This window comes from Corvus hawaiiensis, chromosome 5 (assembly GCF_020740725.1).
Source record: "Corvus hawaiiensis isolate bCorHaw1 chromosome 5, bCorHaw1.pri.cur, whole genome shotgun sequence".
Classification (NCBI taxonomy): Eukaryota; Metazoa; Chordata; class Aves; order Passeriformes; family Corvidae; genus Corvus; species Corvus hawaiiensis.
The window spans coordinates 817,054-830,968 of NC_063217.1; the positions used below are offsets into that span (position 1 = coordinate 817,054).

Consider the following 13,915-nt stretch of genomic DNA (forward strand, 5'->3'; position numbering starts at 1 on the left):
ACAAATGAAGGAAAAGCACTGAAGGGGTTCTGCTGTGAGTGTGCACATGGAATGAGTCTGTGTGTGTGTGACTGGGGCTGGATGGAAATAGAGGAGCAAACCAGGCTGGCCACAGACTGTGAGATGGATCTGGAATGACACTGGGACTCTGAGACTCCTGTTGCAATCACCAAAACATAGAATCACCAAATCACAGAATGATTTGCGTTGGAAGAGACCTAAAAATCCTCTTGTTCCACCCTCTGCCATAGGCAGGGACATCTCACACTAGACCAGAGTGCTCCAAGTGCTGTCCAACCTGGCCTTGGACACTTCCAGGACTCCAGGGGCAGCCACAGCTTCTCTGGGCACCCTGTGCCAGGGCCTGCCCACCCTCACAGCCACGAATTCCCAATATCCCATCTAAACCTACCCTCCAGTTTCAAGCCATTCACCCTTGTCCTGTCACTTGCTCTTTCTTGTCCAAAGTCCCTCTCCTGCTCTCTTGTAGGCTCCTTTTAGGTACAGGAAGGTGCTATAAGGTCTCTCCAACACTCAGCCTTGCAGCAGAAGGGTGTGTTTTATACATAAATAGATTAATTTTTCTAATTAAATAAGCAAGCAAACAAACAAACATGGTTTTAACGCCTTCACAAGTGTCTGTGGCTGTCAGGATACCTTGAGTGCTCCTTGAGGATGCTGTGGGCTAGGGAAGAGAGACAGTGAGGCAGATGGATTGGTGAAAGTAGCTGTAAGGACCCCTCCCCCATATTCCTGCTTAGCCTGCACCTTCCTGGAACTGTTTCCATAGCAGGTCTTTCTCTAGGACCAAAGCCAAAAAATCCATAGAAAATGTCTAAAAAGCTTCAGCATGATCAACTCGCATCTTCTGTCCATCAACATGTTCTGTAGGACACAAGGACATGCTCACGGGAAGGGGCCACCGAGGCACTGACCCGTCAGCGCGTTGTGGTGGGATGGTGCACCCTGGGAGGACCCTGCAGGTGAACATTACCTGCAGACGTAGTTTTCCCGGCAGGAATCCAGAGGCGCCAGGCAGTTGGGCTTGTCCTTGGCCTCGTAGGAGCAGGCGGGGACGATGGTCTGCCGCCGCCGCTCGGCACAGGCCGTGTCGTCGCAGGGGCAGAAGAGCAGCTCGTGGGTGTACTCCGGGGGCACGCGGTCGAAGAACTTGCGCAGAGCCTTGTGGCACTTGGAGCGGTTGCAGGTGTCGGCCCGGGCCAGGCGCCGGATGCAGAAGGAGACGTACTCCGTCCGCAGCCGCTGGCACATCTCATCCACGTTGCAGGCTTTGGCGGCGTCCAGACACCGGTTCACCTGCGTCACCTCGTTCTCAGAGCCTGTGGGACACGGTGAGGTGGTTTTGCGCTGACCTCCCTGGCAGCAGCACCAGCCCTGAGACCTTCATCCCCACCCTGCTCCCATCCATGGCCACCTCGGTAAGACCACACCTGCTCCAGGAAGGCAGCGGCCAGGGTGAGGTGTAGGTTTGCTCTCTGTGTCCTGGTAGGGCCAAATCCCCTTTCCATACTCATGTTTTCCCAAGTGCCACAGTCACATACCAGACTTCACGCCTCAGAGATCACTTCGCCAAGTTTGTATATTTAATAAAATGAATTTTGCTTTAATCTGGGCACCTGGTAACACTTTACTAATGCAAATTAACCAGCCTGAGGCCTGGAAGACAGCAGGCATTAGAAAGTGCATCTACCTATGGCTATGAGTGGATCCACTCGGGCGCTGGGATCTCCATTAGTGAACCTTCTGTTTCCACAAGTTGCTCAAGATCAAAGACTGAGTCAGTGGCAAAGCTGGGTCTCTGATACATACATGGCCTGCACTAATTCCTGGCACCTCAGACTCCCTGTGGCGGGCAGTGAGTTCCTTTAGGCCTCTGGAGGGTCATGTCTGGCCTTGGCAGCAGCTCTGTTTGTTCACCCCAGGATCTGCCCAGCTGAGAGAGACCTGTCTGGGTAGCAATGTGCCCCATCCAGACCAGTCCGACCCAGTATCCCCATGTCCTAAGTAGTGACAGTGCCTTCACAGGGTGGGGTCAGAGGTACCATCCAGCCCCTGGCACCTGATGCTGCCTGCATGTGAGCGCACGTGGGTCTCTCCCCACACCCTTTGCAGGGTCACCCTTCGCCGACTTCAGCAAAATCACTCTGCATTTCCACCCTCCTAAACAGGAGGAGAAAGAATGTCTCAGTCTGGGTGGGAGAGCAGAGGTGTGCTGTGGGATGCAGGGAAGGTGGAGGAAACCTGCAGCAAGGGGAAAGGTCAGGAAAATGAAGCAAAAACTGTAGTAATGGATGAGAAAAACAGCATCTTCAGTGGGAAAGGAAGGAACTCAGGAGTTTATATGCCAAGAACTTTGTCTGTAAATAGGGGGAAAAGAAGAGGGAAAGGTATTTGTCTAACACTGGTTGTAGGGCTCCTTCAAAGGTGGATGGGGGGTCTGTTTTATAGACGGGAAAAATGCTACAGAGTCCCTTCAGGCATCAGTGGAAACATCAGACTGTGTCTGATCGAACACATAAGACAAGGGTCCTTCAAACTCGAGAGAGAAAATGAATTTGAAGCTGGTTTTCACCTCTCTGAATTAAAATCATGACCTGCAGCACACCAGAAGGACTTTCTCCCCAGCAGAGAAAGATTTTTCCACTGAGGAAAAAACCCCAGAATGATAAATTCCCAATGCAGAGTCAAGCCCTATCTTTGACTGGGAGTTAAAACCAGCCAGTCACTGCTGACAAGTATTAAACACTGACAGTCTCCCTGAGCACTTCAGAGCTGGCTGCCCTCCTTTATATCCCTGACTTTATCAGATGCTCCTTCTTCCAGCATTTATTTTTCCCCTCCTGTTGCCCCCGCTGCTTACAGTGAGCTGGAAGTCAAATTCCAAGTTTTTCAGTTATTTTATGATGGGTGAAAGTTTTGCTTGGTGCATCCCCATCACTAAATACTTCCTTTTAGAAGTGCCCAGAGATGAATATTGTCAGAGCATTGGTTTATGCTGGGGAGCTGCCAGCTAACATATAGGAAACAGTTACTTGGAAGGGTTTCATTACCCATTCAGCCAATAAATCACAGGGAACATGCTGGATTTTCTCCTCTTCCCACGCAACACCAGCGGATGTGCTTTTTAAATCACTGCTACAATCAGAGTGGAGGGATCCATTTGTACAGTTTTGATAGTGGCCACATATTGTTTTTGTAAGATTTGGTTTAATGTACCTGTTGCTTTCACTTGGCCTATGGTCACAGAGGTGTCTGAGGTTTCAACAAGTTCTTGGGATTTCTTTTTGGTAGATTTGAAAGAGGGTCCTTTGTCAGTGTTGACCATATGACCCTGGACACTGGACAGGCAGAAGGCAGCAGGTCGTAAGTTATGTTATAGAAGATTTTGATTAGTATAAACAGAGACAGAAGGGTTATGAAATTTTGTGTCCCTAAGTGGATGCCAAGTCCTCTGAAGAATCCCTGCTGATCTCGGCCCATTCGCTTTGCTGCACAACCATTTCAACTTGCTTTAAAACCTGAGAGTGTGCTAACCATGCATAAAAATCCCCATCCCTAGATTTCCCCATGCTCTGAAGCTTTCTAGGACTCAGCAGAAGGGGAAAAACTCCAGTAAAGAAAACCATGACCCAGCAAACAAAATTCCCCGTCCACGTGCTGATGTGCCAGGTGGAGCCAGTAAGAGCGAGGTCAGGGAGCACCTCCCCTCCCCTCTGCTCCAGTTGTCCAGGGCTGGTGGGTTAATTTGCTCCTGGACATTCTCACCCAACAAGTGCCTGGCCATGGTGGGGACTGCACATTCACCAGCTGCAGGGATATGCTGCTCCTTCCTCGCTCGGGTGCACTCCAGCTGTGGCTGTGACCGCAGAGCAAGGCGCACATTTGGAAAAGCTGTTTGGGCACATCTGCCAGAGACACAGGAGAAGCACATTACCTGCTCCCAGACAGGCAGATTGGTAAACCTTCCCCAGGCTGTGGTGCATAGGCTGGCTGCGGCGGCAGCCGTGCCACTGGTGATGGACGGGTTACTGGCGGCCACACTGACCCTTGAACTGCTGAGCCCTCGGGGAGTTAAAAGGTGTCAGGCAGCTCTGCTCAGCTGTTAACAGGATTATGATGTGGAGCAGAACATGGCTCTGGGTCCTGAGGTCGCCCTCAGGGCAGGTGGGTAAAGGCTGTGGCTGGCATCAACACATAGGTTGAGTTATTGACCTTTTTTCCTGTGGAGTTGGCTCCTGTGACTGATGTGGAAGCACCTTCTCAAACCTAACAACACCCAAGCAGCTCCTGTTTGATGAGGTGTTTGCATGGAACAGATCATCCACCTGCTATGGAGAATGAGTCTGCCTGGGATGGGTCATTGGAAGGGGTCTTTGTACCACATCTTTAAGTCCCAGTCCTTCATGGTAACACTGACATCAAACACCCAAAAGACAAAAATCACATGTGGCTTTTCCCAGAGCATGTAACAGTTTAGCAGAGGAATCAAAGGCAACTCCTTGGAAAAACAATTGACAGACCTGATCCATGCAGTGCTCACAAGGGAGCACAAAGGATTTCCCTGTCGGTAGTGCTTGACCCCAGAGCCAGCTCCCTCCCTCCCTACACCAGGAGGTGTAAGAGCATCGTCCCACACACCTACCTGCAGTGATGGATGCCAGCCGGACGTAATCAAAGCCCCTGATGAACGGCTCATAAGGGGAACTCTCCAGAACATTCATGCCTGGGGAGAAGAGAGAAATTGGTGAGAAGGCAGATGAGGCTCCTGAGGGATGGCTGAGATGCACAAGGTTCAACATCTGCAGTGAAGGATTGTTTGGTGGGTCCAAGGGGACTGTGCTGTAAAGGCCACAAGTAAATGGACACTCAGAGCCATGGGAACAGGTATGGGCACATCCTTGGAGATGGGAATAGAATGTAACTGGCTTTTAAAAACAGATCTCAGTTTTGGAGTCAGGCAGTCTGTCACGGAACTGTTGAGTTGCAACTCTGTAGCTCAAGCCCTGCAGCACTCCACAGGCATTGCCAGAGAGGACACTAGGCTGTACCACAGGCTCCTGCTCATGGGCAGAGTTCAGACCACCAGCCCCCTACATACACAGGGCTTCCATCACCATTACTGCTGTTTCCCCCAAGTCCCTTCCTGGGTCAAAGGTCCTCAGCTCTTTTTAGGACACAGACAGGGCAGTGCACAGGGTTATGTGCGTGACAACACACTCCATATCTACTGTCATCTCTCCCTTTCTCCTTGCCAACAGACTTTTCTTACTTGGCATAGAGCTAATGACCCACAGCTCCTGCAGAAACTTCCTTTCTTAGTTTTTAAGTCTCTGGGAAGCTGATTTTATTCAGCTGGTGCTTCCCTTTCATCTGTGCAATGGTCTGTAATGCCCCATCATCTTGATGGATACCATGGAATATTATGGGAGCAAACAGCTCAGTATCTGTTGGTTTTTTTATTAGACATTTAGATGGATGTGGACAGCAGCAGCAGATGTACTGGCTGGGATAAAAGGACTATCCCCCCTCACGCTCCGGGCATATGCTGGCCTCCAGCTGTGGGCAGGAAGAAATGGCTCCCAGTGTCCACAGCCCTGTGCAATTACCACAGGTGCATTACAGGGCAGCTTTACACCTTCATTGAAATCTCTAACATCGTTACTGACTGGAGAGGGGCCCATTTGTATTTTCCAGCATAGCAGTTTTATGTTCTGATGATAAAGCACCTTATCAGAGAATTGTTATCCAGTTGTCATCATGTTATTGTGCCTCTAAATGGGAAGGTGGCTAAACTCGGGTGTGCTCAAGAGAAGCTGAGTAAATAGTGTGCTTTGTAAATTCCCTGAGCACGCACTTCCACAATTGCTTTTGCAAGAGGGCTTCTAGGAAGCTTTTTGCAGCCTCCTGGGTATGTCTGATTGAGAAACAAAGCTTTACACAGACCGTGTGGATTGGCTTCCCTTATCGGTCAATTAAACATGTGTAAGGACTCTGAAACATGTGACTGCTATGAAATATATCCCCCTGGGGAAATTAAGGCAAGGAAATCAAAAGTTTGGTGTGTGAATCTGCATTGCAAATGAAGTCAGTTGTTTGCAAAAGTGTGGGGCTCAGGACATGAGAGTGGAGAAGTGGAGTAGAGTTGTTGGCAGCCTCCAAGAACAGCCCTCTCCCAGTCATTCCCAAGGTGGAAGTCCCAAGCCACTGGGCAGGGAGTCCATCCAGCACCAAACTCCTATTCTGCATCTGGAGAGCTACAGCTGGCCCCATCTGCTCTCAGCACTCCTTGCCAGCCTCTCTCTCCTCTTCCTTGTAGAGGAAGGTGTCCCTGCCCATGGCAGGGGCTTGGAACTGGATGGTCTTTCACATCCCTTCCAACATACACCCACCCTCTGTGTCCCAGAGCTGGACATCCTCACGACAGCAGTGTCCTACAGAGCCATGTCACAGGTGACCTGTTTCCAAAGTCTGAGCTTGAAGGTCAGCTGGGAAGGAGTTGTGATGCCGCCCACTGAGCTGAATGGAGAAGCTGGATTGCCACCTCTTCCCCAGGCTTCACTTCAATGGAAACAAATCTGGCACATAATTACGGGAAAGACCAGATACTGGAGAGTGCTGAGCTCTTGTATCTCCCCAGTCCGTTCACAGCACCATGCTCTGCACCCTGCCAGCTGTGGCACCTGAAAGCTTCCCAGGAACTTGATCAACCAGCTTCCATCCTGGCAAGCCTGTGCACTGTAGTCTCCATCCTCTTTGTTTTGCTTGGCCTTTTGGCCTGTGGTCTCATCCCTGCACTTTTCCTTTCAGGTTTCAGCCAGCAGTGTTTTATTAATCTATTTCACAGCCCATGGCTGGAAGGGTCTGTTTTATTCCACATTTTAATTTTCATGGTGCATAAAATACTCACCAGCCTGACAAGGAAGAGTTATGGCCACTGAGGTGCAATTTTATGGTGATTCTTAAAAAACGTCAAAATCCAAACTTACTGAATACTGGCTCTGGGAACACTTTAAGTTCCAACTCGATGTCACCAGCCCCAAATCTTCACTAACCCAAAGACACTGGTGCATTTGAGACATTCTAAGAGAGTGATTTTTTTGACGTTCGGGCTGTTTTTCCTCAATGCCTGTGCTTTATGTAGTGTTTCTATAAAATCTATGGTGTTCATGGTCTTGGTTAACATACATAGATGAAAAATATGCTGTGTATTTCTCCAGCAAAAGATCTCAATGTATATTGGATATGTCCTAAAAGAGAGGTTGGGTTAAAAAGAAAAAGAAGGAGGCATCTCAGGTTTTCAGGACTGCTTTCCCCAAAATGTCAAATACCATGGGGATCAACAGCATCATCGCATCTCCTGAGTTGGAAGGGGCCCACAGGGACCCTCAAGTCCAACTCCTGGCCCTACACAGGACACCCCAACAATCCCACTCTGTGCCTGACAGTATTATCCAAACACTCCTGGAGCTCTGGCAGCCCCAGAGCCGTGCCCATTCCCTGGGGAGTCCGGGCAGTGCCCAGCACCCTCTGGGGGAAGAACCTTTCCCTGATACCCAACTCAACCTCCTCCAACACAGCTTCATGCTGTTCCCTTGGGTCCTATCAGTATGTCTTGAGACAGAACAGGATAACACAGCAGTATTTTGAAGCAATTTCAGAGCTGGGGAGCTCTGTAGAAAGGCCCACGAGCAATTCCCTTTTAGGAAGATCAATCAGAAATTTTTCTGACCCATTCTACTGACCTTCCATCAGCGTGTGGTGGATGCTCCAGTAGACACTCAAGCAGTGCTTCTCCTTTTTCATGCCCCGCTTGCACTTGCAGCCGTAGAGCTGGCTGGAGAGCAGGGCCGTCACGGTGCTCCGGCACTGGCTCTTGGCGTCGGGGCCCAGCTTGTTGGCGCCATTGCCCGCGATGCACTGCCGGAGCGTCCGGAACTTGGCGCTGCATACGGGGTCGTTGGTGCAGGACTCGCCTGCTTGCAGGCAGTCCCTGCTCGAGCCGACAGCTTCTGCCATGCCTTCTGCAAGGAAACCGGAGAGGAGCTGTCAGGGTCATGGAGCAAGCCCAGGTGGGAAATTGACTGTGTCTCCCACAATCTCCTTCTTCTAGGTTGCCCAGAGAAGTTGTGGATGCCCCATTCCTGGAAGTGTTCAGGGCCAGGTTGGATGGAGCTCTGAGCAACCTGGCACAGTGGAAGGTGTCCCTGCCCATGGCAGAGGGGTGGAACCAGATGACCTTTGAGGTCCCTTCCAAGCCAAAGCCATTCCATGGTTCTATGACAGGACCAGCCTGGTAGCAGGATTATAAGTGACAGAAACTTGATCAGTTCCTGGTGATTGATTTTCCCTTCTTGAAGCACAAAAATATTTTCAAAGTCTTTCTTCCCCAGCTCTCTCCCTTATTTCTGCCTTCCAAATTTAACAGTAGCCCAATGCTATGGAGACCCTGGCCTCTGCTCCTTGAACATGATTTAACTGTGCCTACACCTTCCTGGAGCTATAAATGGCTCTGTGTGGGTGTTTTGACATGTAGTCAGCCCACATGTGTCCCAGGAGTTGGCCCTTGTTCACTGCCACCACCTCCCCAGGACTCCCACTGCTTCAGTCTTGGCTTTTTCCAAGCTTTTGTAAATTCTCTTCAGAGTTCCTTTACCAACACAAAATTCTCTGTTCCCCATTCGGAGAGGAGAACCCAAAGCATGGGAGGAGGATGTTACTGCTACATGTACACCAATAAATTAGTTCATCAGGGCTCGGTGGTGCTGTGCCCCAGGGCCTGGAGCAGACCAATCCTGTATTATTTATTGCTCTTCCTCGCTAAAGCAGCCTGGACACATCCAGACTGACTCCTGGGATGTGCTCACCCCAAGGCTCATGGCTGCACCGCTGTTCCTGGCAAAGGGCAGGGCCAGCGGCTCAGCAGGACATGGTTGTGTGACACCCAGGTGGCAGAGAGGTGACAGGGTCAGGACAAGGCGAATCTCACCCCTTCCAGCTGGTGTGATGCTCTGGAGCGTTTGACATAGGTCAGGCATGACTGCACCATGGCTTGGGAGAGTGAGGAAGAGGCAAACCTGGTTTATGGAAGGGGAGAATCAGTTCCAGTGCCCGTACAGTAATTTTGGATCCTGCTGTACTATAAAAACAGAAACTGCTGTCATGACCTTGAAGAAGAACTTCTCAAATACTTCCCAAAGGAACTCTCTGTCTCTAACATAACTTGTCTTCCCTTTGGACAGGAACCAGAAGGCTAAGGATAGAAAAGACCATCTGTTTTTGACTCCCTCCAGTGTCTGCTTCTATTGAGACCCACCTTGGAGGATATTAGAAAATCCTGCTTCCTGAGAAAAATGTGAGTCCCTGATCTCCATCCCTGAGGGCTTCATGAAATCTCTGCTTTCTCCAAGACTCTGCTGATCTCTTCATAAAGTCCCCTTTTCTGCCTTCCAACTGCTACCTCTCCTTAATTTCTGCACGTCCCAGTTCAGCACTCGAGCGCAGTATATCCATTTCAGTTCCCTCAGCAGCCACAGTGTGTTTGCTAAGAAGAAGCTGCCTCCGTTGCTCTTGATTAGAGTAGAAAGTAGCAGCTGGAGTTCAGATACTTCAATTTTGTTTATTACAAACTTTGGGTGAACCCACCAGGAGGTTTCCTCCTGAAATATCCCAATGGAATCTCAAATGAAAAACCTTTCATCTAACTGCAGACTATTTCGAAGTGCCTCATGGCCAACGTCAAGTTTTCAGGTATTTCAAATCTCACACCATCTCAAATTTGAGTTCTCCTGCCCTGATTTATTCATAGACCTGGTTTATTTAGCACTCAAGGCTTGTTTGGATCTGCCAGACGTGGAGAGAGAAATTATTTCCAATATGTAGGAAACTCTGCCTTGGGCTGTCATATACTGAAGAACTTCGAACACGGGGAACCAGTTTCCTTGAAATATCATTTGGGCAATTTGCAATTTCAATGAGATCCATAAAATGAGCTAGAGAACATATCTGAGCAGAATCCATAGGAATAAAGAAAAAAGTACTTGGCTTATTTTACTCTGGCTTTCTCCAAAGGATATCCTCTGAATGAGGATAAAGCCCAGCAGGTTGCATTCTAGAAGAGATGACTTTGTCAGTGTCCTGTCAGCTGCTAGAAAAGTAGGTTAAAATAGAAATTATGACCTTCCTTCCCTTTCTCCGCTACATGAATTGCAGAAGATACTCCCCCAGGATGGTTATAAACACAACCAGCGTGTAAAAGCTGTAAAACACTTTGGGACCTCACTTTAAATAAATCAAACAGATTGACCATTTGAGAGATTTTCCTGCAAAATTTTAAGTAAATATATCCTCAAACAGAGCCTTGCTTCATAGAACAAAGGCCAGGGGTGAATATTTACGGCCCAAACCCACACCATAAAACACCCCCATTCAGACTTTATGACAGAGGTGCTTGAAGCCACTTGGAGTGTCACGAATGACCCGTTCTGTAATTGTGTCACTTAAAAACCAAATCATTCAGGGGCTTTTATTGTTAGCGATGTCTTTGCAACTGAGACAACATAACACCACGTTTTTCTCCTCACACTGCCCCTGAGAGAGTAATTTTATGCAACATTAAGACAGCACCTCTTAGGGAAAAAAATCTCCGTGACTTATAAAATTGATGGTGCTTCCTAACAGGCAGGGACAAGAGCAATATTAGGACTTCTCTCCCAAAGATGGGAGTGGCCTTTCTGGTTTTGCCTTCAAAAATAGTTCCTTGCAGGCTTTGTACCGCAGGATTTTCCTCCTCCTTGACTGACCAGGGAATTGGGATACGCACCGAGCTGTGTGTGGCTTGGGCTTTCTGTGCCTCTGCTTTTCTGACAGCAGCCCTTCCAGCTCCCTCTGCTCCCTTTAAAAGGCCATTTGTCTGGAGTTTTATTCCTCACTCGCTGCTAATTTCACGCTGTTTACGGTGGGCAGATGGAGTAATGAGTTTATTTTCACATCCTGTTTGTAGCTGTGCTTCACATCTGTTTCTGCTCACTCTTATCTCAGTGCCATTTACCCAGGGTTACTCCTAAAGTGTGGGAGTAAGAGAAAAACCTGTCTCTTCCCATTTTAACAGACCCTCAGTTCTTCTCATACAGGTGTCTCAAAGTGCATTTTGCTGACCAAGCAGGGCTGACTCTCCTCCAAGGAGATAATTTCCTTTCTCAAGGAAGTGCAGCTGTGCCTGGGGTACAGCAGTGTGAAGGTGATTCCGTGGGGGCTGGAAACAGGGAATAAAATGCCTGGAGAGCACCAACGTGGAGTCCTCTCTCCCTTTCTTACTCAACCAATACTTGGTGTTTAGGAGGAACCACACCAGTTCCATCTGGGGCTCTGGGATACATCCCCCTCCCCTGCAGTTTATATTTGAATTAGGTGTGAATCTTTTTACACTCCTGATTTGAGGGGCTGGAGAATGTCCAGAGAAGGGCAATGAAGCTGGGGAAGGGTGTAGACAGTAAGTCCTATGAAGAGTGGCTGAGGGAGCTGGGAAAGGGGCTCAGGCTGGAGCAAAGGAGGCTCAGGGGGGACCTTGTGGCTCTGCACAAGTCCCTGACAGGAGGGGGCAGCCGGGGGGGTCGGGCTCTGCTGGCAGGGAACAGGGACAGGAGGAGAGGGAACGGCCTCAGGCTGGGCCAGGGCAGGCTCAGGGTGGACAGCAGCAGGAATTTCTCCATGGAAAGGGTGCTCAGGCATTGGAAGGGGATGCCCAGGGAGGCAGTGGAGGTGTCCCATCTCTGGAGGTGTCCAAGGAATGCCTGGATGTGGCACTCAGTGCTCTGGTCTGGGTGACAAGGTGGAGATCAGTCACGGGATGGACTCGATGGTCTTGGAGGTCTTTTCCAACCTCAATGACTCCATGATTCTGTGATTCACACACAGTTCTACAGAGTGCTGAACACTTTATTTCCATGACAAGCTGTTGACCCCAAAGCATTTGGTGTTTGCTTTTACAATATTTGCAACTAATAGGAGAATAATCACCCAAAACCTCAAAGAAAGCAACAGGAGTGGTTTATTACCCTTCTAGGTTAGCCTTGTTTTGCCTGCAAAGGTGGATGGTTGTCTTTACAGAAACACAGAAGATTTGGGTTGAAAGGGACCTGGAAGCCCCTCCAGTTCCCTCCACCAGACCAGGTTGCTCCAAGCCCTGCCCAGCCTGGCCTTTGTGCCAGAGCTGGTTTCCCAGCCAGTACACGCGCCATGTAAATGGCTGGGAGAGGACACTGCAAGGAGTACTTGCATTCTGTGATGGTGTGAGACACCGGCAGAAACATGGGCACAAGACCATCCTGCTGTGCTCAGCTGGTGGGAATGGCCACCACAGGACAATCCTCACAGCCCGGGTCAGATTAAACCGAACACTAAACTTAAAATTAAATCCAACTAAATGTTGGTACTTGCTGATAGGCAACTGTCTGATACATAGAACATTTAAACTTCCCGGGAGCTGTCAGAAACAAGCTATTACAAACAGTTGTCCTGGAGTGAAAATTGATGGGAAATATTCCCAGTATTTCCCAAATATCCATAAACCAATAGTTATGCGTGAATGGGCCCAGGTGGTTAATGCAGGTGGCCTCTGCAAAACCTTGTTTAAACTGTGTTTTCATGTCATGATTTTATAGCCAAATGCTCAGGATCACACAAGGAACAAACTCTCGTACAGCTCAAATGTCACGTCCCATTTGCTGCTGAAACACCTGCAGAGCAGCCCCAGCGGACACCTCTGCCACACCTACGCTCCTTCCCCCAGCCTGCTTGAGAACAGCCCTCCCACGAGATCCCACATGCCTTGTCCAGAACTTAGAGCTGTCACCTGGATTTTGTAGTGCCCAGAAACCTCCCTTGGGATGCCATTCTCCATGCAAGGAAAAGTTTCCTTCCCTTCCACCTGTCTTGCCCCAATCTTAGTGCATGTTCCATGCTCCAACACCATGACCACACTGAGGGCTGCCCCAGTGTTAACTCAGAGCAGCTCACCTGAAGAGGACACCACCACTCATTGCTGACAGTCCTCTGTGGACTTCCATGGTTTTACAAACACAACACACACATAATGAGATCCCACACTGCAAACTGATCTTTTCCTAGCGATCCTTCCCAGCCAGCACTGGGGTGGCGGAATTTGCTGAGAGCATCTCAGGAATGTAAAGTCTGAGGATGTTAAAGCAATACTGGAAAGTTCAGGCCAATGACGTGCTGCGTGTCTCCAGCAGGCATTAAAAATGTGCTGCCTGACTCTTTGTAGTTCTCCAGTTCTGACCTGTCTCCCCTTGCTTCCACGTTGTGAGCAATCTTTTGTCTGTATTTGATCGGTGCCTCCACACGGGACCTTACAGGTACCGAGGAGATACAAATAAACACAGTAACACTCACTGAGTATCTCCTTCTCTAATCGCTGATCCATGCAGAAGATAACCAACTCGCTGTATGGACTCAAACCCAGAAGAAAACATTCCTCTGATCTATCTTGCTGTTTATCACAGATTTATACATGACAAGTTGTATCATGTCTCCATTACCCTTAAGGAGAACAGAATTGATCATGAAAACCCTCATGATGACTTGGGGTGAAGTCTCCCTAGATATCATTACTCTCCTACACTAACACATCCTTTTTGACAAGGCTTCAGCCTTTGTTTTCTAAAGATGCCTCTGGAATGCCCCATCCCGCTGGACTGACTCAGCCAGACTAATCACCAAATCAGCTATAAACAGTATTCTTATGAAAAGGGGATGAAGATCAGACCATCACGCTCAGTGCCCGGCCTGGTTGCAAATAGCTGTGTATCTATTCTAGATAAGTTTAATCCATCAGACCAGGAAGAAGGCTTAGAACTTTTGAGGAACCATGAAGGCC

The 13,915-nt window shown here is 49.0% G+C and overlaps 1 protein-coding gene across 1 annotated transcript in view; it reads right to left on the reverse strand.

Annotated features, from left to right (window-relative positions):
* Nucleotides 1–13,915, reverse strand: part of LOC125326561 (GDNF family receptor alpha-4) — a 70,084-nt gene that overhangs the window by 10,259 nt on the left and 45,910 nt on the right. Inside the window, exons 2-4 of the mRNA XM_048304947.1 lie at nucleotides 7,764–8,042; nucleotides 4,664–4,744; nucleotides 995–1,340 (exon numbers count right to left, since the gene is read on the reverse strand). Coding sequence (XP_048160904.1) covers nucleotides 995–1,340; nucleotides 4,664–4,744; nucleotides 7,764–8,042 — 706 coding nt within the window. The remainder of the gene's footprint in view (nucleotides 1–994; nucleotides 1,341–4,663; nucleotides 4,745–7,763; nucleotides 8,043–13,915) is intronic.